The following is a 22,459-nucleotide window of genomic DNA, read 5'->3' on the forward strand; positions in this document are numbered from 1 at the left end:
ACAAAATGGAATTCAATACAACAGAAATGAAATCTATAGAGATAACAGGTAGTAAAATGTGTTGCACGTTTATCTACTCGGATCTTTCCATATGTTTTCATGCTGTGTTAAAAAACGGAATAAATGGTCATTTAGTATAAACAGACAGGCCATAGGCCATTTAATAAAGGAAGGGAACTTGAAATATGTTAAAATACTTTTAAGTAAGCTAGGTAACAGCAATGTTGTTGAAAACTTTATTTCTAATGTAGTTGTAATGTAATGATGACGATTATAACTTTTAAAAGCTCTGTTTACTAACAAAACTTATTGTAACTAAGCATAAATACACAATTGTTACTAATTATCCAATATTTGAGTTTATGAATTCAAATTTACCCGATATTGATCATATTAAATACCTTTGTAATCCCAAAACATGTTAAACCCAGTTCATGTGATTTTAATTTTAGTACTTCCAAAGGTTCAAGATTTTTGTACATCTGTAAAGAAATTGACAATATAGTTTGTGAAGTATTAGACTCTTATTAAGGTAAAGAAAATCTATGATTTCCGAGTTATACCATAAATAAATAACTTTAAAAATAACTCAATGTTCGTTATTGGAAATATAAAAATGAAAATATATTTTTAAATTTATAATCTTTTTAAAATACGATGTAATGCCAACGGCTCAAATATAAATACAATCTTAATAAAAGCGTCTTAACATAAAACGAAAAGAATTTCGCCTAAAACTAAAGTCGTTTCAGAACAATAATAATTTCAGCCGAAGTGTCACAGTAAAGCAATCAAATAACTTACCAAACTTTTGAAGCCCGGCAGAAACTGGCCCTGGCCTCGAGCCCATAAGACGGGAATCCCCGCGTGTTTGGCTGTTATCGAAACCGTAAAGGCCGCCGGGGAATGGCCAATAATCAAAATAGCCACGACGCGCTTCTCCTCCAACTTTTGGCACACCCCCTCAAGCAAAATAGCACTGAAACTACCATTTTCCGGTAGATCGATAACGATCGTCTCCAAACTAACGTTAAAACCAATTTTTCCGCTTCGACCCGCTAAATAATTCGAGGTTATGTTCATCAGAGTTTTGTTGAAAGCTCTGGAGAAGCCTTGTGCGCTTGGAGTAGCTGCTATAGCGAAATAAACGCGGCCGTTCGACGGGTGAAGGTCCTCGCTACGGACTGAAGTTAGCAACAGGCAAAACTGTATAATTGCTATCTTTATTAGGTTATCCGGTAACAACATTTTGGGTTATTTGGGTAAGGGGGAAGGGGTTTTCATGGGTTTTTCTCGAGGAGGGTCATACTAGAAAAAGGGAGTTACGACACAAAGAGTCGGTCATTATGGTATCTAGGTCGATGATGAGAATAAGTGATTTCGACATTTTAAAGGTTAGGAAAAGGGTTATTGCTTTGGTTACTAGAGCTAAGGCGAAAGAGTGGAAGAGAAAGGTTCACTTAAACTTTACTTTGTTGTAAATGGGCTGCTTCCTTTTGGGAACAGTCATTTTCTTTGCGAGGTACTATAGGTAGCGGTCATCTGAAAAAAAAACACAAGAATTATATTTAGAATAAAAACATAACATGTTGCTTTTATTATGTTTATTGAAATATACAGTTTGATTGGTGTATATAGCCAAATATGTCAAATAAATTTAAAATAAACTTTAATTTCTTATTTAACATATCTAAAATTTATAGTCGTTATACTGAGCATGCGCTTTCGAAGCTTTTTTTAAATAACAGATCTCTATAAAACCGACGTGGTAGCACTTCAATAAATAAAGTGGACCGGACATGAAATCATAGAGAAACAAAGACATACACTGTACTATAGCTATCATTATAGAGGCAAGTATTTGAAGTGGGATTTCTTGTCAATCAGAGAAAGAAACAATTCATAATGGGACAAAGTAATGAGTCGCCGAATCTACTGCATAAATGGGTAATTATTTTACTACAATACTAAAAACGCACACTTCCCCACAGAAGACAAAACAGCGTTTTTGCAGCAAGATTTTTATGAAAATAAATAAAAGAGAAAACGAGGAAGGAGTTTATTAACTTAATAAGGCAATTGGTAAATGGCAAAAGACCTGAATAAATACAAATAAATTCAGAAAAACACCAGAAAGAAAATTCAACAGGCAAAACAGAGGTGGCTCTCCGACAGATTCAAGGAAATAGAAGATATGGATAAAAAGTATGATAGCTTTAATTTATACAAAAAAATCAAAGAAATGACAGGTTCTAGAAAAAGCAGAAGAAAGAATATCCTTAAAAATGATAAAAACTATTTAATGAGGAAAGAGAAGAACTATCATTAGAAACCACAGAGGACACTGGACCACCAATATTACGGGAACAAGTTACCTATACCATCAAAAACACAAAAAAATTGTTGCCTTTGAATGTTGGTGTTACAGAAGAATCTTAGGAATATCATGGACTTAAAGAATGTAAAACGCAGAAGTTACTAGAAGAATAGGAAATGAAGCTGAAATAATATTGACTATTCAAAGAAAAAAACTTAAGTACTTAGGCCGTGTTATGAGAAGGCAAAGATACTTATTATTGCAGCTTATTAGGAGCCAAAATTCGAGGAAAGCGAAATGTGGAAAGACGAAGAATATCGTTGGTTAAAAACTTGAGGGAACGGTTTAAATACAGTAGTGCAGAACTATTTAGATCGACGGTCAACAGGGTCCGCATACCCATGATAATTTCCAACCTTCGATAGAAGATAGAACTTAAAGGAGAAGAAGAAGTAAATAAAGTAAAACCTAATCTACCCAGCACTGACAGAACTGTTTAAGAAGGCCGGAGAAAATCTTAGTAGATGTCTACATACACTGAGTACGTGGATGAAGACACAGAAAACTTTCCCCAGCTACCAGAATACTGGTAGAATTTAAACCATACACAAGAATGAATTGAATTGAACAACCATACATTGAATGTTCCTTAAAACTACAGAGGGATCACTTTACTAAACAGAGCTTACGAAAGTTCTCCACATTTTTTTGTAGTCGCCTAAACTCATATGCAGAAAGGTAAGTGGTAAAATACCAAACTGATTTTAGGCAGATTGCCAAGCTGAAGCACAAACTGCAGACAACAAGGGAGCTAAACATAGAAACGCAACACCTTCTTGAGGACTTCAAATCTGATTATGACACAATTAATACAAAAAAGCTGTTCTAATACTGGAGAACTTGTGTTTACAGACGGACTGACAAACATGTGTAATTCAAGGTTGTCACATTTTAATGTTGCAAAATTGGTAAAATCAATTTAAGTTACACGTGAGGGCCAGTTATCAAAATGGAAAAATTATTTTATTTTGTTTTTATTTATAAAATTCAACATTACGAAATTTTATGTTACTCGATTAAAAGATTAACAAGTATTCATTTGGATACTTGTTAAATAAAACTATTTATCGTTACTGATACATCATACCGATAAATTTACAATTGATTTATGTAAATAACTAACAATATAAATGTAAACATGGATGCTATAATACACTGCCCTGCAAAATTAAACGGACATTATGGATCTATAACCGGACTTTAAAAGTGTTAGAAAAACTTTAATTTTAATATATTTTTTTTTAATTTCTGTTCAATAACAAACCATAAAATAAGAAAGGGTTTCAAAAGATTAATTAACAAATAAAAAATAAAAAAAATCTAAAATGTGGATAATAAAATCAAGTATTTCCTCCTCGAGCTCTAATAACAGCTCCCACCCTTTGTGGCATAAACTGGATCAAAGCGATAATCTCGTTTTCCGGTATTTGTCCACATTCGTTTACCAGCACCTGTTCTAACGCTACCACAGTTTTAAACTCGCCTTAATGTTACCTAACTAATCTTCCCAAGTTGTCCCACAAATGCTCTATGGGGTTAAGATATGAACTTGTAGGAGGCCAGTCTAATAGCATATACACCTGTAAAGTATTGCATTGTTACCCTGGCTCCTACGATGTTATATCTTCTCAATATTGTATTACGGAGTTGAATCCTGGACACTAACTGAAGCAATGGAGAAAAAACTTGAAGCCTTCGAGATGTGGCTATACAGGCGAATTCTAAGGATATCATGGACAGACAAGATAACCAACGAGACCGTATTACGAAGAGTGGGCAAAGAAAGAGAGGTGATGTATACCATTAAAAGGAGAAAGTTGGAATATCTCGGACATATAATGAGAAACAGCACTAAATACAGATTACTGAAGGTAATCCTACAGGGTAAAGTATTCGGAAAGCGAGGAATTGGGAGAAGGAGAATATCATGGTTGAAGAACCTGAGGAAATGGTTCTCCACAACAACAACGAATCTATTTAAAGCATCAGTCAATAAAATAATTATAGCCAGAATGATTGCCAATATTCGGAACGAATAGGCACTGAAAGAAGAAGAACCCTGGCTATGTGCAGCCGAGCATTATCCTGCATTATGAGAAAATTTTCACCTACAACATGCATATAAGGTACCACATGTTCCAGACATTCTCTAATGTACTTGTCAGCATAAAGGCCAGCTCTCACTAACATAGGTAGATCTGTATGTGCTTCCAAAGAAATGCAGCCCCAGTTGGTAAAAATCAAAGTCCCATAAGTCCAATTTTATGAAATTTTGAGATATCTGTGGTTTCGACTTGTTCCGTGTACTACTAACGAATTGTTATATATCAAATATTCATATGTCCTCTAATTTTATACTAAAATCTGTATTGAAAATGTCATTTTATTTCAAAATCAAGTAAGTCCAAGTGCAGTTTCTAATCAAACGTCGATATGTCCATCGCATCCAATCAGAAGCAAGAAGTGCATTATCAGAGGGTGTGCGAGTCTGCGCATTTACCGTCGCTTTGACCGTTACACTATTTTCAGTGGTTTGTTTAGTGGCTAAGCATAACGTTTTTATTAAGTTTTTATCAAATTTTGAGGTGAAAATGGAAAACAAATTAGTTATAGTGGATCCACAACATGCAAAGAAGAGAAATAGAAATAAATCCAAAGAAAAACATGCTCTCAAGATGAAAAAAATGTAAGTAAAATACTTTGTTTTAAAGCTAATTTTAAAAATAAACAGAGCCGCACTAGTTTAATATTGTATTACTACAAAATAAATGAAACATTGTAAATTAAATATCTGATATTTAGTTGAGTTTAGAAAAAAATTAAACTACCTACTTAGTTTTTATTTTAAATCGAAATATCAAAATATAAGAAACTTTGGGGTACAATTTTTTGAAATTTTGAGAGTTCAAATTTTTGACGTTATATTTTTTAAATGTATTAATTTTTTTCAAATCCTAAGGAAACTAATAAGTATTTTTAAAAAATTTAAACGCAGAATGAAATATTACATGATTTCTGAGGACCGAATGTCCCTGAAAACTTCTATAATGTTTATTTCAATAGGTTACAGGAGTGACAATAAAAGAGAAAATTTAGTGTGATTTTTAATTGGAAATATTTCATTCAAAAGAAACTTTTTATTCATTCTAAGGGACTTTCGGCCCTCGATAATAACGTAATCTCTCATTCTGCGTTTAAATTTTTCAAAAATACTTATTAGTTTTATTTTCATATGACAGGCGACATTTTGCGCCTTTCCTCTTAATTAATATCTTAACTTCATAATTTTATTTTGTTTCAGGTATTCTGCTCCGAGCCTACCGATGAAACCACGATGCGGACACAATTCAATTAAATTGCAATCTGCAAATTTAAATTCCAATGATGTGTTCTCCAAAAAATTTTATAATATTGTGTCAAAAATTGAAGATAATTTTATTCTCAAAAACATTTTGGTCACAGCTACAAAGAGGAGTCGACCAAGGAATAATACTAGAAACCCGAGAGCATTCACTATTGATTATTTTATTTCGCGAAATGTAAATAATGTTCAAGTTCCTGTATGTAGTTCTGCATTTTTGGGTATTTTAAAAATAAAGAGTTCTGGTGTACTGGGTGTTGCAAGAAGACATTTTAATACGGGTTCGATGGCCAATGAAAATCGTGGAGGAGATAGGAAAAAGATACTTTATTCATCAAGATGGGAAGCTGTGGAAAGTTGCATCATCGGTTTTAAACCACTAGAAATGCATTACTGTCGTAATACAATAAAAGTACGACAATATCTACATTCTGATTTGAATAAGAAAGTTATTTAAAATGTATAATGAACAAGCTCCAGCAGACCTGGTAGTGAAAGAAGGCACGTTTAGTAACGTTTTCAATACTCGCTTCAATATTGGTTTTGGTAGTCCACGACAGGATGTTTGCTCAACATGCTTGCAACTTGGCGAGACAATTAAAGCAGAACAATCAAAAACGAAAAAACAGGAGCTTATACCACAACACCGCATTCATAAATTAAGGGCTAAAGCATTTTATCGTTTGCTACTAAATATTCAAACAGTAAGATCTTATATTTGGACAGAAAATGAGTCAGGTAAAGGTAAAGTCTAAGTACCATGAATTTAGAAGGTAAAACGGAGCTGAGATTGTTTGCAGATGGTTGCGGAGGACAAAATAAAACTTCAATGATTATCTGCATGGTAATGAAATGGCTCAGTACTGTACAAAGTGGTATAACCAAGGTTCACCTTATTTTTCCAGTAACTGGGCATTCATTCCTACCTTCAGACCGCATATTTGCCCTTACAAAAAAACAAATCAGAAAAATAGAAAAAATTGTAGATCCTTCACAATATATAGACATAATGCGACAGCATGCGACTATATATCGGTTAATGGCAGATATTCCTGTTTATGACTGGAAACAGCAGTGCAAAGAGTTTCTAAAATCAACACAAGCCTGGCATTTTCAAATTAAGAAATGTAAAAGAATTATAATAACCAAGCTACCACATCGTATAACATTAAGAGGCGAAATATCATATAGAAACGACATGGGTAAGGAAAAAACACTTCTGAAGCCTGGAAAACGTTTAACTGAGATGAAACTGCAGCAGTTAACACAGGGAAACACTGTTAAAATAATTGATGTCAAAACTTTGCTTACCAAACACTACGGGGACCAATGGCAAAATTTTGAAGAATTAAAATTCTTAAGAATATACTGTTTACTAATAACACCTCAGATCAATCTAGAAATGAAACTGGTTGTGAAAATAATGCACAAGATTTCATAGATATAGGAGACGCAGAAATCGAAGAAGTATTAGATTTTGTTTAAAATTTATATCATCTTTTTTTATATTTTCTATATTTTATTAAGTTGGTAATATATTGGTGTTATAATTTAAAAAATATATTTCTTTTTTCTTTATTATTTCATATTGTGTTTAATTTTGTTAACATTTTTCTCAATTAATAAAGATTATTTTTAACAAACATGACTTTTTAACCTTAATTCGCTTCTGTAAACAATATAAAAATATTTTAAATCAAATTCCAATAAGTCCAAGTAATATGTATTTCAAACATTAATAAGTCCATCATTTTAAAACAAAATCCAATATGTCCAAAATACAATTTGCAATTTTGGATTAATCATTTGTGTTATTTTACTAAAATCGCTTTAAAACTACGTGAGAACATAGCAGAAGTAGTAAAATAATAAAGAAGAGGTTTGTAAACAATATTATTTGCCTAAAGGAGAAATAGCCCATTATCTCAGTTTCACTTGTTCAGGACTTAACAGGGTTTGATTTTCACCAACACCCATATCATTGTACCTTTGTCACCAAACTATACACTAGAAGAGAATAAACTTAGGGCATAGCATCCTCCAAGTCTTCTTTACACTCTTTGGCAACCATAAATATCTCATAAAACAAAATTCGTCTACAAATAAAACGTTTTTCAAAAATTCCATATTCCAATTTGCATGAGCACGAGATAATTCCAAGCGTTGTCTTGTGTCGTTTGGCTTGCACCGCTCTGGTTCAACTGGAGTTTTCACAAAAAAAAACAGATATTACTTTTCACGTTTAGATCACGTTCTAGTTATGACCTAATTTTATTTTGAAACGCAAATAATTAAAATTAACACTCTATTACGAATTAATAAATAACTCATGGGTTTATTTCCCCTATGTTACAATTCCCAGCAGAAGAAAAAATTAAAGAAATGTGATGATCGGCATCCAATAAAAGGCCTGTAGCAGGTATATAAGATGACAAATGTTGTTCGCTTAATCTTCTGTGTACGGTATCAGGTATAGGTTATTCCACGAATATACGACTGTTGGGGATTATTGTGACAACGAATATTTTACTGTGCAAGTAGAAGTATGAAAGTAAATTGGTCTAATTATTATTCCAATAAAAAGGGTCTACTATTAGTATGACATCTGAACTAAAATTATTTCAGTTAATAGATGTTCAGATAGACGCAAAATTTATTGTGAAATTTAATCCGAAAATAACAAAAATTTTTACGCAAACGCTCATTTTTACGCAAATGTGTTCATCAGACATTTGAGTTGGATTTCGATGAAATATATACACCAAAGAGGCGTGCCGGGTTTCTTTGATATTACACTATTTTATTACTTTATTAGGTACTACTAACTGTAATAAAAATAAATGTACTATTTTTAATATAAATGAAAAAAAATTGGTAGAACGATGGTTCAGAAACCAGAAAAAGAATCTATATAATATTTCACTTTGTTAGTTTTAAATATTTGTTTGCTTTGAGTGAATGTACTCTTAAAAGTTCCGAAAGTAACGGGTATAACATACCGGCTATTGATAGTTAAAGTACCGAGTCGTTACAGGTATTAAAAAGTAACGAAAATATACATACAGTTTCATATATCGCCGACTGATTTTAGTTTTAAAAACCATCCGTATAGAGGTTTCCGGTGAAGAGAGGTGTCCGTTAAGGGAGAGTGTAGTGTAGTGTATTTGTTTATTGAAGCCAAAAATGCCGATACGTGTTTTAGATGTAGATAACTTTATATTTAATGTACTTTCTTATTTTACTGCCGAGAAAACAAACGGGGGCCCTTTGCGACCTGTTCAGTCCGTACATAAACGTGTGTGTCATGCACTCTGTATTAGTGAAACAAAACTAAAGTCGGTTTTGCAAAAAGCAAAAAAAAGTGGACAAAGTGAACAAAATCTCGCACAATAAACTCGCCGACAACCAAAGACTATAGATCTTTCCGAAGGTTGCAAATTTGAAATCCATGAGACAATATATAAAATACGCGAAAAGAAAGAACATGTTTCTTTAGATTCAGTACTACAAAAATTAAAAGACAGAAACATATTTCAAATTTCCAAAACAAGTCTCTGGATAGTTTTAAGACAGATTGGCTTTAAGTTCAAAAAGGAAGACGAGAGAAAGGCTTTGTGTGAAAGAGCTAGTGTCGTTCACAAAAGAATAGAATTTTTAAGAAATTATAACAAATTTAAAAAAGAATTTTCTTCCTTCGTTTATTTAGACGAAACATGGATTTTTGCTAAAGGCGGTATCAAACGAATTTGGCAGGACGAGAGCATAAAATCCATAAAAGACATCGATAACGAGGGAAAGAGATATATTATAGTGCATGCAGGTGGGAAACATGGTTTTATTGAGGGAGCAGATCTTGTGTTTTCATCAAAATTAAAATCGGCCGATTATCATGACAATAAGAATACGGAGATGTTTGTGAAATGGTTGAAAGAAAAACTGTTGCCAAGTTTACATGAACCATCTGTTATAGTACTGGATAATGCTCGGTACCATTCGGAAATTTTAAATAAGCAACCAAGAAACACCTGGACCGTCGATAAAATAAAAGAATGGTTAACGAATAAAACTATTACATTTCCTCAATACTGTTTTAAGCCTCAATTACTAAATTTAGCTAAAAGTCATGCACAACTAAACATATATATAGTAGACGCAATTATATATAGCTTTGGACAACGTGTATTAAGACTACCGCCCTATCATTGCCAATTCAATCCAATTGAATATATTTGGGGGATATTCAAAACATATTATGATAACCATATTGGATACAAGGGTTACAGTGACGAGGCAGTCTTGTAAACATGGCAACAAGCATTGGATTGGAAAAAGTGTAAAAAAATGTGAAGACTTAATTGAAGAATGGTGGATCCGTGAAGGTCGCATCGAAGCGGTTAATCCTGTTATAATTTACCATCCGAATGAGGATAGCGACGACAATGATTATGGCTGTGAATCTGATGGTTGATGATAGTTTTAGGAGATTGGGAAAATAAGAGAATAAGTAAGTTTTTTTGTTTTTTTTTAATACTAATTGAATATTCGATTAAATAAAGTACACTATTTAATCACTTAAGTATTGTTACACTTCGTTTAAATCATTTAATTCAAAAACTATTTTGTTTATAATACTAAACTCAATGATAGTAATTATATAATTCAAAATCTGAATTACAACTGTTCTATAAACTATCAACTCTATATTTATATCATGACTTCATATTTAAATCTAAGGTTGATATCTGCCATAACAGTATTTTAAAAATAGGGAGAATTTACTATTGTACAATTCAGCACATTGGACCATTTAAGTCGATACCTTAAACCGAATTTAAAACAGTCGTATATTCGTGGAATGGAGTATAACACTATAACCATGGTACCATGAATATCTGCAGGTCTCCTAGTCAAAGCTATAACATTAACTATCCGCTCTCAAAGCAATTGAAGTCTAAGATACCGATCTTTCACGGCGTTGGTTGCCTTTGGTCTTTCCTGTTCAGGTCTTATTGAGTAAGAATTACTTTCTCGAAACTTTATAAAGCATTGAATATTGTTCTTAGCGGAGTGCATTTTTTCGATATATTGAATGGAACATGTAGAGCAACAACCTGCGCTATTTGATCTGGACTCACTATTCGATCTATCGAGACCACCCTAACAAAAACGGTCTTTTCAGGTACAAAAATGACAAACTTTTAAAAAACAAGCGAAAAAAGGCAACTTATATTCTGATAAATATGTTTAAAATTGTGCAGAACAATTCAACAAAACTAAAAGGAGAATACTTTGAAATTTCAGGTATCTGGTTTATTCATCTGGTCCACTGGCGGGCAGTGTACTTTGTGACCATTAGCTCTAGATATTCGAAGCAATTTGGTGTAATTAATTATATTAAATTATTCGGCATTGTTCAATATTGATATTTTAAGCGATACTTAATTAAGAGTAAATGCTTGGTAGTTAATCATAATTGCATATATTTCGCCTACATCAACGTAGCAGTCATTTATTAAACGTGTTTATAATTATTTATACCGTCAATTTAATAAATACATATACAATAAAACATATATACATATACAATATTACAGTTCATTTGATGGTAAAATAAATTAAAAAAATATAGTGACATATTTTACTAACTTATAAAGAAATGAGAAATGAGACATATGATACATGAGATAAAAAAGTAATGATAAAATATAATTTTTGAAATTCTAAACATTAAAAATTATATCAGAGAAATTGCAGTAAAATAATATTAACCAACCTTCTAAAAAAGATACAAGAAAAAGGCACAACGAGAATACAGGCGTTTTAGTGAAAACCAAGGTTGTCTAGTCTTGGAACACTCTAGAATTATATTATAATCTAACCAATCTAAATAACCAGATATTAGCATTACTGCAACGATATCACCAACAGTTAAAACCCAACGAAAAAGATGAACTTGTATTGCTTTAGACTGTAGAAATTTTACAACCAGTTATGGTAAGTCATATTATATGCATAGTTTGTGTATGTTACTTAAAACAGTGATATTATATGGTAAGGTAATTAAGGTGTCACTATTCAGCTAGAATTGGTTCATACTTTTTTCTTTTTTCTTTTTTTTTTTCTTTGAAGCTTAGTGTATAACTTTTTCTGCGATAAGTCGCTTGCAGAATTTCTCGGTGAAGTTATCAACAGTAGTTTTCCACCATGTTAGTGTTCTAGCGATCCTGGTGGCGTGTTTCTATCAATTTATTCTCCTCGTAAAATGATTATCTTGCTTCTCTCTAACATCTACTAAATTATTCGGGAAATAACCAAGGTGTCTATGTTAAATTAAACTTTCAGGATTATTGAATATCAAAAAAAATTTTGGAGCTACTCTAAAAGTATATTCTGGGTTTTTGGCAAAAACTCTATACCGGCTACCCATTTTTTCTTTTTATTTAAGCTTGTTGTGGATTACAAGTTAACGTTACACATAATTTTTCTAATGTCTTTTGATAAGGACGCTTTCTTGCAGTTTGGCATCCAAAGACGTAAAAACTGTTGGCACATATATATATATATATATATATATATATATATATATATATATATATATATATAATATATATATATATATATATATATATAATATATATATATATATATATATATGTATATATATATATATATGTATATATATATATATGTATATATATATATGTATATATATATATGTATATATATATATATATATATATATATATATATATATATATATATATATAGTAGTATAAATACGTCTTTTGGATCTACAAGGTTTTTGCGTTCTCCAGATTGGTACTCCGATAACATCACCAACAGGCAAAGAAATCAAAATGTAAATAAAGAAGGCCAGATAGATATAGACTCCTACTAGACCAGAATAAAGAAAGAAGCAGCGACGAAAGATGAAATAGGAACAGAAATTGGTGTCCGTAAAAATCATTGATTTGACGATGAATGCAACAATAGAAAACAAAAAGCCTACAGAAAGATGCTTACCCGACAAACTAAAACAACTGTAGAGAAATACCACACAAACAAAGAGAAGAGGATAAAAAATGGTACACAAAAGAAAAAAAACGAAATCACTTAAATAAGGAAATTAAATATATAAAATAATCTCAACAGAGAGAAATAATTCAGGGCATTCTATAAGAATGCTAACATCGACAAAAAATAATTCAAGGCAACCACAAGTCAATGCAGAAATCAGAATAGGGACCTATCAACAACAAGGAAAGATGTATTAAATAGATGGATGGAATACTTTGACCAGGCACTTAATATAGAGGAAGAATAAGAAATCCTGGAAGACGAAAGAGATGAGGTAAGGGGAATAGACGAGAGGTAAGAGCAACCACCAACGATTGTTAAAGTTAAAGATGCCCTTAAAAAGCTAACCAGAAACAAATCACCCGGAATAGATAATCTTCCAGCTAAATTATATAAAGAAGGTGGCCTTGAGAGGATCACTGGACCACAGAGGAATTACGTTTTTAAATGCAGCGTATAAAATATTTTCCACAGTACAATGTCACCGTATGGCACCATATTCAGAACGGATAGTGGGAAAATACCAGGCTGATTTCAGAGGTGGTAAATCGACAATTCATCAGATTGCAATCCTGAAACCAAATTTTAGAAAAAAACTTTGGAATACGGCATCGACACTCATCACATATTTATAGACTACAAATCAGCCTACGACTCTGTGAATAGAAGAGAAATGTTAAAAGCAATGAAATAGCTAGAAATACCAAATCAGTTGGTAAATTTAACAAAACTAATTCTTGAGAAAGTTGAATGTAGAGTACGAATTCAGGGGGAACTGTCTGATCCTTTTAAAATAAATAACGTGCTGCGCCCTGAGGATCCCCTCTCCTGTATACTGTTCAATCTGGCTCTGGAGAAAGTAATAAGTATGTCAAAAATCACAACCATTGGTTCATAATATAATAAATCAGTGCAAATCTTTGCCTATGCTAATGATGTCAATATTGTTGGGAGAACGGAAAACGCTGTACGAGAGGTACAGAGAATAAAATATTCGAGAGAATGAAGAAATGAACCTTCAAAAATTTGGTGTCTTGGATTTTAGAGAGCATCAGGAACTTTTGTGAACTAATGCGACCATAAAGAAATAAAAATTGGCATTTGTGTATATAAAAAATGAATAAAATGTCGCTGAACACGAATATCATGACCTACTTTCACAGTATACAGTAATAGTATAAGCGCTCATGTGCATATTTTGTCTTATTTATTTATGTATTAAAGTTATTTAATAAATAAAAAACTAATTTAAAAAGTTGTTTAAATTTTTGATTTAATTACTTAAAAAAATAATTTAAAAAAAAATTTAAACCTATTACGTGCAAGATGAATAAAACATTCTATTTTTTCAGTTGTGCGATTAATTAGTGACAAAACATTCTTTTGTTATTCGATAAATAACTAGTGATTATTTGTTTTTTATACTTTTTTTAAATAAATTTTTTTACACATATTTATCAATGTTTTATTGCATTTCTTACCTTTGCTAAAATAATATTCGTGTATATTAACCTTGAAAACCTCCGAAAAATGAGTATCGAATGATTTGGAATGAAATCTGTAGGAAACTCCTGGAGAAGAGGTAAGTGTGATGACGCCCTGGGCACCAGGCACTTTAAATACCTTCAACAACATGATATTCGTGTTCACCGACCCCGAAAACCCCCGAGCAACAAGTTTCGAATAATATTAATGGAATTTATTACAATTACATTGAAGACCTTCACCTACTTCATGATATTCGTATTCAGCGATCCCCAAAACCCTGAGTAGCAAAATTGGATGTATTTTATTCAATATTTGCCCAGTTAAATTTTTTAAATGAGCAACTCTGGAAAATACCTTTTCGAAATACAATTTTTCATTTCTTCATAGTCGCATTAGTTTACAAATTTCACGAATCGAATGCACCAAACAGAATCTTAATCCGTCTTACTGCGCCAATTTTTGAAGATTAAGCCGATTTTTGTGATTCATTGCCTCAAATATAAAAATGAATCAGTATGTGTCAAGTGCCATACGATAAATACATAAATAAACTACACTTTTGTTAAATACAGTTGCACCTTAATTATTAATATACATTTGCAATAATAGCCTATTAGTTATTTATTGAAGTCAAAGAAAAAGTTTTTAATAATTGTTAGATACTTCGAAATCTTAAATGATAATTAAATAAGTTAATAATTGGTGCAAACTAGAATTATAGCCGCAATAAAACGTAGGAAACAAATACATTATTCGACAATCCGAGGCTGTAAAATCTTGTAGTTATCGAACGAATATAGTCCAGTTAAGTCCTTAATCGGGCAGTCTCCCTCGAGAAATGGGCCAAAAGGGATGAACAATCGGCAAGTTATTAACTAGTTAAGGGTTGGTTTTGACCTCAAATCTATTAAACAGGACAATTCAGTAATTTCTTAACACTTAAAATCACTTAGATATCTTAACCGTAAACTGGACGTGTCGCTTGAGAACACAGTAACTAAATAACACGATTGTGGAATTGTTCACAGATATACAAACCATTGCATATTCATGTCCAATGATTGTGGTATAAATATATCTTGCTCTCCTTAATTTTCTAATTTGGTAAAAGTTGAGAGAATAGACATTATTTGTATTTCATCAATTTCGTCACAACATTTAAGTCGACAAGTGCATCGTGTTGTGTGTGTGTGAGAGATGGCATTAGACAAAAAATCTTTTTGCCACAAAAAATTGTTATAAGGACGTTTAAATTTTTATTTTAGAATCGTTTATAAACTTGATTAGAATATTATATATATATATATATATATATATATATATATATATATATATATATATATATATATATTTATACATATATATATATATATATATATATATATATATATATATATAGATTTGTCAGAATAAGATAACAGATTGCTGATGTTAACTGGTAGGCTAATATTGAGATCAATTAAACCTAAATATAGGCTTCGAGTCTGTTCGCTATGATAAGGAAAATCGAAAAATAAGTGGTTCAAATCTCCGACAGATTTACCATCACAAGGACAGAAAGGGGTTTCATAGATTCCAATCCTATGTAGATGCTCTGGAAAGAGGCCATGGTTAAGTTTTAACTGGGTTATTAACGAAGAATGTACTTTATTACAGTTAAAATTAAAATGGGGAATATTTTTTGGTAAGCATGGATGAATAGAAATGCAATGGTTTCTTGAAGTCTTCTGAACCTCTTTATATTTTGACATCCATCTTTCCCTGATAATACTCCTGATAATAGAAAAAAGATCTTTAAAGTAGTAAAAATTTGTAATTTCGGATATATCAGATGTATTTTTTGCCATACCATCCACTAATTCGTTTCCAATTACTCCATTATGTCCTTTAACCCAGAGTAAAGCAACTGTTTTTTTTTGTGAATTTTAGATCATGTAATAATTTTTTGATATCAAGTAGAATGGAGTTTTGAAAACTATCCAATGGATGGCTATGAATAGCTTGTAATACTGCCTGAGAATCTGATACTATTACGATGTTCTCACAATAATTAGTGACACACCAGGTTAGTGCTTTCTGTATAGCAGCAGCCTCGGCTATAAAAATAGAACAACATTCAGGAATTCGAGATTTCTCAACATAATTGCTGTTTGAAACTAAAAAAGCGAAACCAGTACTTTCAATAGTTTTTGAACCATCTGTATAAATTACTGTTAAATCTTACCCTAATTTGCTTAGTATGGATTTAAATATCAGATTAGTTAAAATTGGCAAGTCTGCATAAAAGAGCATTATAATAATGGTTGGTTTGTCTATCAGAACTTCAAAGTCTTGTATGTTAAAAGGAAATTTTGGTAGCTGTAATATATAAGATTGAAATGAATTCGTATCGATAAAAGATTCTGCAAAAGGAGGAGAATTTTTTATTCTCCAGTAAGAATTTGTTAAATTTTCTGTCAAAAGTAAACCTATTTTGTGAACCATAGTTGTATTAAACGATCTATATGTTATTAGACGTTTGTTGTCTAACATTTGCCTACGTAAAGTGCATCATGTTCTAACTATTCTTTTTGGTACAACCTTTTTAACAAAATTAATATGCTCATATTTACAGCCTTTTAACAATTTCCTTATGTTATTTGGCCTCCCACTTTCGTTTCTTACTCGTTTTCTATCTCTCTTCTCTGTTAATGTTGTCCGATTCAAACGTCTGCGAACTCGCTTTTTTTGTTTTTTCCTTCTATTTGATGCACGACTTGTACTAGGTTAATCCAGATCACAAATTACCTCTAGCACTGTAAAAGTTTATTTTAAATTACTATCGAGCGACGTAAGTTATTGCAATGATCTCGTAAAACTATCTTTCGATTCTCGAATACATTAGATAGTTTAATACAGACTTTTTATTAACATCCGAAGCAATTCTTTTTTAGTATAATATTTACAAATTCAACACACCCCAAGAACATTAATAATCCGCAAAAAGACGTAACGAATAACGAATTCATTAGATTCACCTCTTGTTGACACAAACACTAGGAACTATGGACGCTTAGTATCATTTCACTATATAAATTGTTAAGCAATATATTGATAATAATATTGTCTGTAGAAAAGATGTTTTACACAGTTTTATTTCACAAAATACCTCTTGTTCCATCACCCTTCGCTGTTTCGCCATGCAAACTCATTCCGTCAACATTTGGCGCGAGAAAAGTGTTGCGGAAAATCTACCAGATGGCGTTTTTGTTGTGCTCGGTGAAATTGAATTTTCTACTCTTCGCACAGAAATGTGATGTTTTAACAATTCCACCTCTACATTTTGTCTGAGTGTGTTAATAAAATTGTTCTTGCAACTGCTTTTACAATTTTGTTAGAAAAAAACTACAATGTGTTTAGAAAATTGACTTTTGTTTTACTTTAGTTTCAGGGTTTGAACAAAAATTGTAAATCATTATCTTTCATTTTATTTATATATATATATATATATATATATATATATATATACATATATATTAGTGGATTTTCTTGGGCATAGGTTCATAAAAAAAATTTGTTTTGATACTAAGACATTTTTATATGTTTTTTCGACGTTTCGGCAGGAAATCCATGCCTTTTTCAAGAAGTAATATGGACAAGCATGTAAAAATTTGGTGCTAACAAGTATACATAAACTTCACAATTAAAATACTATTAAAAGCATAGGACAGACCCACTAAGTCACTACATGTAAAATATATTTTAAATTTAATATGTTATTTATTCTTATATATTATTGTTATTATATATTATTATTTATATGTTGTTTAGAAATAAATACCTTTTGGTACTAGAATACCTAAAAATTTAATAAACTACTATCACAAATGCTTAAAAGTTAAAGACAAAAAAGTTATGCGTTAAAATAACTATTGACCTACCCAAAACGGATACCTATGAACGGTACTAGAAATTCGCAATTGATGGAAATGATTCACCTATGACGTATAAATAGTTGTACGAGTTTTCGTTTTTCTAAATAGAAGGGTTCTGTAGGTTTTAGAAAAAAAACTACTTACAGGGCGCCATCTTCAAACACCTCTATCTCACTTAGGAAGCATTTTCGGATAAGGTGAATTGGGTTAAATCGTCTTAAAATTATTTGATCTCCGGTTTTTGTTTGTCAGAAGAGTTTCTGGACACTGTATTTGCAAAAACTTACCAAACATCTTATTTTTATATGAAAGACTCGAAGGCACACTAATATTATTACCACATGCAACTCCTCAATTTGTGTTTTTACTCGTGGAAAATAATAATCAAGTTTGTAAAAGAATTAGATTAGGTTAGGTTAGGTTAGGTTAGTTAAAAAAATTAGGTTAGGTATGTTGACAATGCTGAATAGATTGAAAAAACTTTTGTAAATTAATATTACTTAAACTTTATTATGAAAAATATTTTCACGCTATATTTTACACTGCTACAATTTTTTTCATCCAATTTTTCAATGAATAAACTAACAAAACACTACTATCTTTACCGCTCAACGATCTTCATATTGGTGCAAACACACTCGAATTATGTGGTACCTAATTTCACCAAAGATCCTTTATAACAGCACTGCTTGTGCTTACACTCTGGTACTGTTTTACTATAAAAATATAGCTACCACTGATACTTAAAAAGTTAATAGATGTCCATAATCAAAAAGCAATATATTAATATACAGAAAAGGTTTTATTTCTAAACGAGTACAAAGATACACATTTTATTATTTTGCTGTGCATTAGATATAGTTCTCGAAGACAAATAATAAAAATAAAACCAAGCACATCCATCTGATGTTGGAGTTTCTGACTTGTACATTCGCTAGATGTTTTTAAAATATACCTCGTCTTGTTTGTACATTTTCTATTTCCAGCATTTCTCTGAGACATCAAAAATATTGTTCGTTCTTTGCGAGTAATGTTTATGCAATTTGTAATGTTTATGCAATTTACTTATAGGTCTTCTAAATAGAACTCTTCATTTAATATTCCATCGGTTTGTATAGTCAGAAATGTGTTATCTCAATTGCTTGATAAAATTCTCTTGTGTCACTAAAACCATTATTTATTTATTTGATCATTTGTATGATTTATATTAAAATGCAAATTTCTTTGCTTTGAATAGAATAATAGCATTAATGGTACTTTTAGTATAAAATACCACCTGAAATAACGATTCATATACAAATTAATTCGTTTTGTGTAAAGTTTAATGTGCATGAAGAATATTATGGTTTTAAAATATTTAAATTTATTTATATAATCTTTTTTCTTTATTATTATATTATAATTAGGTTCTTCCCATTCATACGCACAAACTTAATACTTGGTATGACAAATGTAGTCCCCAATTTTCCTGGACAACGTTGTTACCATAGTGTCATTCCAGGAATTCTATGATATACTGTAGTTGTGACTTTTAACAGATTATGAATCCAAAAGAGCTGGCTTTAAAATAATATATTGTCTACAATTGCCTACAATAGAGGAAAGTGCCCAAATGTGGAAAATCCTTCTAAAGCGGACCCCTAGCTTTCTTGGTAAGTTTTAATTTGAATCGTGGTGACAATGAGTGCAAATGGTATATTTATTAGAGTTCCATGACTCAGTGGTGAAGTGCACAAGCCGGCTACGTCACTTATTGCTTGCCAGTCGTCTTGCACGTGTGTTGGTTGTGTGGAAAGTTTTTATGTTGTGTTATATTTTTCATTATTTCTTCGAGATATTAGCAGGTAAGCTATTCAATCTATATATTATTTTAAATAATAGGGTTTGAGGTCATTGTTTCTCACTAATATAGTTCATATAATGGTGTGGTTAAAAAATTATGACATTATTAAAATGTATGCTATAGTCGCTCAAACCGGACCCCCCGTAGTTGCCTAAATCGGACCCCTTATTTTTTAGATTTAAAACTTCGCTGTTATGCAACTTCGCAACTTTGCACTTCTATGATTTCCATTTTTATTACAGATTAAAAATTAATTAAATGGGGAAGGTCGAACAGAGAAAGTGGAGTCCATCTAAAATGACTAAGGCCATTGATGCAGTTCGAAATAAGAAGATGGGGTGGAAGAAGGCGAGTAAATATTTTAATGTGCCAAAGACCACGCTGATGAGATTAAGCAAGATAAATATGGTAGGTCTATCGAAGCAGCACAAACAAAAAGAGGCAGATCTACAATATTGGGCAAAAATCTGGAAGACGAGCTAGTCTAATATTGTTGTGCAATGAAAGCATCGTTTTTTGGACTTACTAGAAGTAATTTAAAAAGAATGGCCCAGATAAATGGCATTAATCATCCATTCAAAGAAGAAATAGCTGGTAAAAAGTGGGCCAATCTATTTCTTAAACGGTACAAAACAAAACTGTCAGAAATAAAGCCCACTGGAACATCTTATAGCAGGGCTCTTGGGTTCAATAAGGAAAATGCGCAGAAATTTTATCAACTCCTGGAGGATTTGTACGTTAAAAATGAATTTAGTCCTAAAAGAATGAATAACGTAGACGAAAACGGAATTAGTGTGGTGCAGTGTTAAATACCCAAAGTTATAGGCCTTAAAGGTAAAAGGCGGATTTCTGCCCTGACATCAGGAGAATGTGGAGCCCTTATAACGATTGTTGCTTGTATGAATGCCACTGGCATACAAGCGTACCTCCTCTAGTGATTTTTCCGTGAAAAAATATGAGTGAACAATTGAAAAAATAGGCGCCATCAGGAACAATTTTTGCAGTGCATCCTTCAGGTTGGATTCAAATCAACTCCTTCACTTAATGGTTTAAGCACTTTATCGACCATCCAAAATATTGAAGTGATCGTTTTGGCAAGAACACACCATGTTACCATTGTGTCCATACCACCTCACTCCTCACACAAACTTCTTCCTTAGGACAAAAGTTTCATGGGTTGTCTCAAAACTTATTATCGTGAGGAAGTAAGGCAGTGGTTAAGAAACAATGAAAGGCCACTTACAGCTTATTATGTAATGAAGCTCTTTGGTAAAGCATACATTAAACGTCAAACAGCTGAAATTGCAATGGGTTTAAAGCCACAGGAATATACCCACTCAACAAGGAGCTGTTTTCTGATGCCCAATATATTGAAGAAGTAAACAAAATGCCAGATTCATCTTTCTACGAATCCATGTCAAAGCAAAAAACGGCAGGTAATGAAAGCTCTACAGCGATCAGTGAAAAATGCGTTATGACGATGAATGAATCACAAGTTAATGCAGAGTTTGGCCCGAATCAACCGTCAACATCTTTGGCAGGTCAAGGTAATCCTGTGTTACCATCTAAATCTGACATGGGGCTGATAAGGATGCCTACATATGCGATTTTTGCAGATAAATTAATAATTGTGCTAAATATTTTTGTATATTTTATGTTTTATATTAAAAATTGTTGCAATATACGTCTATTTAGATAGTAGATCATGTTTTCTTTTACTTAATACTTTTTTCCAATTATTGTTACAACTTTATTAATAATTTTTAAGGGCACTTTTAGCAACTATTTTTTGAATTCACCAAAGGCTGGATTTTGGAAAATACATATTTTTTATATTAATTTTTAATTATTATTAATGAAAGTTGAGTATAAATGAATTTTAACATTATGAAGTAAATTGTATGTACTTTTATAATATTTTTTTTGCTACTTTTCATACGCATGAATTGAAAAACAAAATGGGGTCCAGTTTTAGGCATTTTCCTCTACATATGCAACACACAATACACAAACACAATACACGAACATCCATATTAATTTTTAATAGCTTATAAATCCAAAAAAGAAGACTTTGAAATATAAAAAATATAAAAATATTCGTTGTTGTATCAGAAGCCAGAGATAGGGTTATCGCTATAACAATATTATCAAATAAAATAAAACCATTATGGTTTATTTTTTCTTCACTTATTCTTACTGGCAAAAAAAAACAACTCTTTTACTTGCCATTTCCAATATTTTTTTTTTGAGTATGTAAAAAATTCCAGTTTTCTACCAAATGAGCAGATATATATATAAAAAAGTTTATATTCACACTTAGAGAAGCTCCACCTGCTGAAATGTTAAAAGTGTTCAGCAAACATTTTGCTCCAAAACTTCGGGAAAAAGATTAAGGCGCT

The 22,459-nt window shown here is 31.5% G+C and overlaps 1 protein-coding gene across 1 annotated transcript in view; it reads right to left on the reverse strand.

Moving 5' to 3' along the window:
- LOC140436452 (uncharacterized) overlaps nt 1-22,459 on the reverse strand; it is a 508,405-nt gene that overhangs the window by 454,149 nt on the left and 31,797 nt on the right. Inside the window, exon 2 of the mRNA XM_072525289.1 lies at nt 805-1,542. Within this exon, the coding sequence (XP_072381390.1) occupies nt 805-1,248 (444 nt within the window). The 5' untranslated portion in view covers nt 1,249-1,542. The remainder of the gene's footprint in view (nt 1-804; nt 1,543-22,459) is intronic.

The sequence above is a fragment of the Diabrotica undecimpunctata genome, chromosome 3 (genome assembly GCF_040954645.1).
Source record: "Diabrotica undecimpunctata isolate CICGRU chromosome 3, icDiaUnde3, whole genome shotgun sequence".
NCBI classification, from domain to species: Eukaryota; Metazoa; Arthropoda; class Insecta; order Coleoptera; family Chrysomelidae; genus Diabrotica; species Diabrotica undecimpunctata.